The sequence below is a fragment of the Rhinolophus sinicus genome, linkage group LG04, assembly GCF_036562045.2.
Source record: "Rhinolophus sinicus isolate RSC01 linkage group LG04, ASM3656204v1, whole genome shotgun sequence".
NCBI lineage: Eukaryota > Metazoa > Chordata > Mammalia > Chiroptera > Rhinolophidae > Rhinolophus > Rhinolophus sinicus.
The window spans coordinates 87348339-87355580 of record NC_133754.1 but is presented as its reverse complement, the minus strand read 5'-3'; the positions used below and the strand labels follow the sequence as shown (position 1 = coordinate 87355580).

Sequence of the window (7242 nt, the reverse complement as noted above, 5' to 3'; positions counted from 1 at the left end):
CTTGGAAAACTATCGGAGTCCCCGGGCCCCAGGTGGGTGGCAACTGGCCTCAGTGTGCTCTGAGATTTTTGCTGAGTCACTCCAGGCTCAGCACTGGCACCAAACCAGAGTCTATGTTATCCTGGTGACCACAGTTCTTCCGACTCTACTGACTCCCAGAGACCCTGCCTCACCCACTGGCCTACCATACAATGCTTTATCAGAGGCTGAACCTTAAGAGAACCAGCAGGTGGCAGCAGGCCTGGGATATCATGGCTTTTTGCAGAGCTACCACAGGCTTGATACTGGTGGTAGCCATCCCCGGTTTGCAGTGTGTCCTCTCCTACATGTCTCCAACTTTAGCACAGGCAGCGAACAACCATGGATAGCTTTATAGTTAGCTTCTACCACGTAGTACCCAGATGGTCACTGGTAGGCGGTGACCAGGGCCTGCACCAAAGCCTCTCCCAAGAGGCCCCAGAACCAACATACTTGGAAGTGGGCTTCAGACCACTGCAGAGCACCACCCAATTAGTTCTGCAAGCCACACATACAAAGGGTATCTCAACAGGTACCAGAACCTAGGGTGAATCCCATTGTGGGGACAGAACCAGGAGTGCAGTTTCCAGGCTCTCAGCCTCACGTGGAAAGGTGCTGGCTCAGGTAGTAAATGGCCATCAACTGTGATTGGATGGCCATCAGCTGTGGCTAGTTGGCCGTCAGCTGTAACCAGTGAGCCATTGGCCACTAATGTAACTGCCATGGCTACACTAGCAGAAAATGGGGGCTAGCAAGAAGATGGGGGCTGAGCTAGCAAGCGTGGATTGCAGTTAGCGAGGGGAGTCGGTCAGCTGGCAGAAAAGCGGACAGCAGGTCGCACGTCGTGTGAATCCAGCCTCCAGTGAGACTATAGTGGTGTGACTCCCCTACCTATGGCTCCGTGGGTGTTCCTTTTTGGCCTCACCATATCCTGCATTCTTATGTGGAGAGTGGGGAGCCCCACACCAGCCTCCCCAGCCCAGAGTAGCAGAGACCCCCGCAAGCCGCCCTGCATGACACCCATTCAGTGGGGTACTTCCCCACAGCAGCCTGTAAGCTGTGGATGTGGCCAAACCCCACAGCTGGATCAGCCTGAGGGCCAGTCCCACCTACGGGCATGCCAACAGCAATCAAGATTCAACTATAGCAGGCTCAACTATAACAGGACGGCACACACAACCCCCACAAGGGACACTCCTGGAGCATCCAGAATAGGTGACCAGGGAGACTGTGCCAGGGCACCAACTATATAAGGCCACCCAGCCAAGACTGGGAGACATAGCAGGTCTACCTAATACAATGAAACAAACACAAAGAGGCTGCCAAAATGAGGAAACAAAGAAATATGCCCCGAATAAAAGAACAGGAGAAAACTCCAGAAAAAGAACTAAACAAAACGGAGGAAGCAATCTCCGAGATAAAGAGTTCAAAACAATGATTATAAAGATGCTCAAGGAACTTAGTGAGAACTTAAAATAGAGATAGCAAGCATAAAAAAGGGACACAGAAACCATAAAAAAGAACCAGACAGAAGTGAAGAATAAATGAAATGAAGAATGTGCCAGGAAGAATCACCAGCAGACTAGATGAGGCAGAGGATGGAATCAATGATTTGGAAGACAAGGTAGCAGAAAACACCCAAACCAACCAGCAAAAAAAGAAAAGAATCCAAAATAAATGAGGATAATTTAAGAGACCTCTGGGAAAATATCAAGCGTAACAACATTCGCATTATAGGGGTACCAGAAGAAAGAGACATAGCAAAGGATTGAGCACCTATTTGAAGAAATAATGACTGAAAACTTTCCTAATATGGTGAAGAAAATAGACATATAAGTCCAGGAAGTGCAGAGCGTTCCAAACAAGATAACCCAAACAGGCCCACACCAAGATACATTATAATTAAAACGGCAAAGGTTAAAGACAAAGAGAGAATCCTAAAAGCAGCAAGGAAAAGGCAACTAGTAACTTATAAGGGAGCCTCCATTAGATTGTCAGCTGATTTCTCAACAGAAACTGGCAGACCAGAAAGGATTGGCACAAAATATTCAACATGATGAAAAGCAAGGACCTACAACCAAGGGTAATAGTACCCAGCAATGCTATCCTTTAAAATTGAAGAACAGATAAAGAGCTTCCCAGACAAGAAAGAGCTAAAGGAGTTCATCATCACCAAACAAGTATTACAAGGAATGTTAGAGAGACTTTTTTAAGACGGAAAAAAAAAAGATCAAAATTATCAGTAATAAAATTATGATAGCTACATATCTATCAATAATTACTTTCAATGTAAATGGATTAAATGCTCCAATCAAAAGACATAAGAGAGCCAAATGGATAAGGAAACAAGACCTTTACATATGCTGCCTACAAGAGACTCACTTCAGATTGAAAGACACCCACAGACAGAAAGTAAAGGGATGGAAAAAGTTATTTCATGAAATTGGAAATGAAAAAAAGCTGGGGTAGTAATACTTATATCAGACAAAGCAGACTTTAAAACAAAGGCTATAACAAGAGACAAGGACCCAGTAATCCCACTTCGGGGTATTTATCTGAAGAAACCCAAAACGCTACTTTGAGAGGACATATGCATCTATATGTTCATTGCAGCATTGTTTACAATGTTCAAGATGTGGAGGCAGCCTGGGTGTCCACCAATGGTAGACTGGATAAAGAAGAGGTGGTACATATACACAATGGAATATTACTCAGCCAGGGAAGAGAATGGGTTCTTGTCATCTGCGGCAGCATGGATGGACCTGGAAGCTATTGTGCTGAGTGGAGTGTCAGACAGAGAAAGACAGATGCAATGAGATTTTGCTCATATGTGGAATCTAAAGAATAAAATAAACAAAACAGAACAGAAACAAACTCATAGATACAGAAAACATTTTGATAATTGCTAGATGGGAGGAGGTTGGGGATATGAGTGAAAAGGGGGAAGGGATTAAGTACAAAATAATTGTTACAAAGTAGTTAGGGGATGTAAATTAAAGCATAGGGAATATAGTCAATAATATGGTAATAATTATGTACAGTGCCAGGTGGGTGCTAGACTAGTCAGGGTGATCATTTCTTAATGATCAATTTCTTAAATTATATAAATGTCCTACCATTATTCTGTACATCTGAAATCAATATAAACTAATATTGAATGTCAAAAAAATATTTTAAAAACTATGTATAGTGTCAGAAGAGTACTAGATTTATTGGGATGATCACTTAGTAAGTTATATAAATGTCTAATCACTATGTTGTACACTTGAAACTAATATAATATTGTGTGTTAAGTGTAACTGAAAAATCAATTATTTAAAAAAAAGAAGTACAAATTGGTAGTTACAAAATAGTCATGGGAACATAAAACATAGGAATATAGTCAATGATGTGGTAATAACTGTGTATAGTGCCAGGTGGGTACTAGACTAGTCAGGGGGATCACTTCTTAAATTATATAAATGTCAAATCACTATGCTGTACACCTGAAATCAATAAAAAATAATGTTGAATGTCAACTATAACTGAAAAATTAAACGGTAAAAGAGTGAAGGGCAATAAGAGGTCCAAATTTCCAGGTATAAAACAAATAAGTCATGGGGATATAATAGCATAGTAATATAGACAATAATATTGTGATAGTGTGGTACGGTGTCAGCTGGTTGTTGGATTTATCATGGTGATCACTTCTTTAGGTAAATAAATGTTGAATAACTATGGTGTACACCTAAAACTAATATAATATTGTATGTTAGCTATATTTTAATAAAAATCTTTTTAAAAATCAGAATAAAAGGACCATCCTTTCCCCACTGCTCAGCAATGGCATCTTTGTCATAAATCTACTGCCCACGTATGAGAGGGTCTGTTTCTGGACCTTCCAGTCTGTTCCATTGGTCTATTTGACTACCCCTGTGCCAATACTACATTGCCTTTATTACTGAAGCTTTATTTAAAAAAAAAAAAATTAATTCTGTTCTAATTGTTTATTGGTAACTTGTTTGGTTTTAATCTTATGAATACTGAATTGTGTTACTCAGTGCTTCCCTATCTGGTGTTCCATGAAAACACCATCCCACTTGTTCAAGTGGTGTGGTAAATATGTTGGGAAAAGTTGGGTTAAAGAAGTTAATGTAGTATTTTTATTGTGGGACTTCAACAGCCTTCAATGTGCTAACATAATATTGCTCACACTTATGTGGCTATACTTATTCAATATTCAACAAATATTTTATCAGGTATCATTCAGGATTAAAGTGCAGAAAACAGCAATTACTCTAGGTGTTTTAAGCAGCAACATTTAATACAGGGAATTCGGTGTCTACAAAAAGCAGTGGGGGCTGCAAGAACAGGGTCTTGGCTAAGCTTCTAGGAAGGACTGACTCCAGATGACCTCAGACTGGACCCTCCGAAGGGAGGCACTACCAGTGAGGCCATCACCAGAACTACTCAGCCCACAAACCCTTCATTCTTGCTGCCCCAACAACAACTGCCTCTCAATCAATACCCAGGAAGTTGAACAGTTTGTGCTCATGTCAAAATGTCAAATCCCTCACATTCTAGGACCTTACCTGTCACCACAAAGCAGAAACAAACAAACAAATGAACAAACAACCCCAAAACAAAAAATCCAGGAACACTTGAAAATAGTCTCCCTGCTTTCATCCCCATGTCTCACAAGTACCTCTGAAAGGAAAAACAATTTTGCACCCAGGACCATAACCTACAGTTCTCGTCAGGATAAGAAAGACACCTAGAAGGAGACGGCAATGCAGACTAAGCTCTCGAGGTGATAGTATCCACCACAACTTATCAAGAGCCTGGTGTATGAGCCAGGCACTTTTCTAGGCAGAGAATCCATCTGTGAGCTTAGTGTCTAGTAAAAAAGGCAGGTGTTGAACAAGTTAATATGGACACCTGCTCCCCACCTCCAACAGAACTGCTATAACCACTTCCCAAAACTCGTGTTTTATGAAACACGACGTGGTCATGTTTCCCTCTTGGTTCTGAAGGTGACAAATTTGTGCTTCACTTCTATCAATTAATTATATATGACATTATGGCATGCACTTGGCATATTAACTTTACCTTCATCTTATTATTTCTCACGCTCCTTTTCCCTGTGTTCCTACTTCCTTTTTACATAATGTATGATGTATTCTTGTAAGGCAACTCAAAACTTCCATCTTGAAAAATGGCAGATACAACTCAATTATCTGTCTGTGTGCAACCCCAATGTCACCCATGAGGAGCTGGCTCACTCACAAATTCTGACTACTGTCATTTTTGTTGGCTTCACAAATTTGATAAATTATAAATGTAAAATAGAGGCATTCATTTCATTTCTATTTTCACTTTCATAAAGAAAAGACTAGTGAGAAGATTAGAAGTGAAGTAACAACATGTTCTTTGGAATAAAAAATTAATATAACATGCTCTACAGTATTTTATGATAATTGGCTTTATTAGTGGAATAATTACAGAACCATTAATGTTAGCCATAAAAATTTATAATTAAGTTTTATTATTACAAGTTAAAATTTATTCTCTGTTCCCTCTATTGCCATTTAATTGAGGGGAAAAACCCAATAACAAAACCTTGCCACTTTACAATCAATTTGAAGTAGGTTGTTCAGGAATAACAATATAAAAAGAAAGTGTAGACTGGAATGTATTAAATTTTAGCTACACAAAATGATTTGATCCATTCTGGCTCATAAAGCAAGACAATAACGTTTACGATTTTGAAAATTCACTGAAACTTTTTCCCTAAACTATTTCCTTTGTGATACATTTTCTTGAGTTCTACCCATGACTGCCACAGTAACAGTCCTGGGATCAGAACCCACACACTATTGAAAAATACCAGATAGACCCAAAAGTAGAGCCAGCTGTTGGTGTTGAGGTTGGGGCTTCCCATAAGCCAGTCTGGGGAGAAGGTCATCCACCCGCCATACAACTCACACACGCACAGGGTAATCTGTATGAAATGCCTGTGAGAGAGAAAGACACAAGGGATGAAACCGACAGCTCGCCACCCTGAATCATGACGTCTTTTCTTTAATGGCGGCATCAACGCTGTCTTCCAGAGCAGAAAACCTCTCTGAAGTTGGATCTCAGGTTTTGTGTGGTGCTCCTTTGATGGGGCAAGTCAATCTAAGTAATGCAGACCCATGTTTTCTTTGAAGAAGCAACACTGTCCTCTAGAAGACTATTCTCAGGAGTTAAATAAGGTCTCTTGGGTATTCTGTACTAGTCTTAGGAAGATTTAGTGAGGTCTCACACGACTCAGCAAAGAAAGACCTGGATGTGAATCTCACTATGAGCTGCAATTTCACCTGTTGTAAAAGGGGATAATAATAATTGTTCCTTCTTCAAAGAATCTTACAGAGATTAAATGAGATATAAAGGGCTGAGCACTGTGCCTGGCACACAGTAAGTACTCAAACATGCAGATGTTATAAGTGTTTTAAATAATAAACAAATGGGTGCATGTAGTAAGTCTACAATCATGAGAATGGAGCAAAAAATATGACAAGGTATCAGGAAGAAATTTAATTTTTACTGCTGTGTAAAACTGGATGGGGAAAAGTGGATTAAATGACCCTTACGGTCTCTTCAAATCTGAAATTTTATAATGAAGCTTTAAATAAATAAGTCTTCTTTGATGCAAGACGGTAGGAAACTGAATGCAACGCTACCTACCTGACATTGTTTTAGGCATCACCCCTAGGCTAGCAATCTATTGCCCCAGGTCACTTTGTCCCTAAGAAGGAGAGGAAGGAAAAGGGAGGGAGGGAGGAGAACTCTGACTCTGACTGATAGATAATCTTCCACCTTGCTGCTTCCTCTCCCCATGCTTCTGCCTTCCTCATACCCTCCAACCTGCTTCTGAAAGATTTCTTATTTATTTGGCATGTTCAGTTCAGAATTATGTAAGAGAATTTACTTTGTGTCAAGTGGACTAGGAGTTTTCTAGAGTGATTTTGGGGGGGAAAAAAGAATGGAAATATCACTCTTTTATTCTCCAAAACATCGATGGCATATCCGCCAGTGCTGTTACCTTGTGCTTGCCCATAGTGACTAGGTTGTTACTACAATCATATTCCTCTTTTTTTTTTTTCCTGAATGGTCTGAAATGATCCCGCTTGCACCAGGATCCTTATCTAATACCAAACAATTTTCATTTCTACTCTACTTTTCGGCTAACAAAGAAATGTGGTC

General features: G+C 40.2%; 1 protein-coding gene across 1 annotated transcript in view; it reads right to left on the bottom strand.

The window, feature by feature from the left end:
• Positions 1-5456: 5456 nt before the first annotated feature.
• The window catches only part of EBPL (EBP like), a 28579-nt gene continuing 26793 nt past the window's right edge, over positions 5457-7242 (bottom strand). The window contains exon 4 of the mRNA XM_019748042.2: positions 5457-6011. Within this exon, the coding sequence (XP_019603601.1) occupies positions 5771-6011 (241 nt within the window). The 3' untranslated portion in view covers positions 5457-5770. The remainder of the gene's footprint in view (positions 6012-7242) is intronic.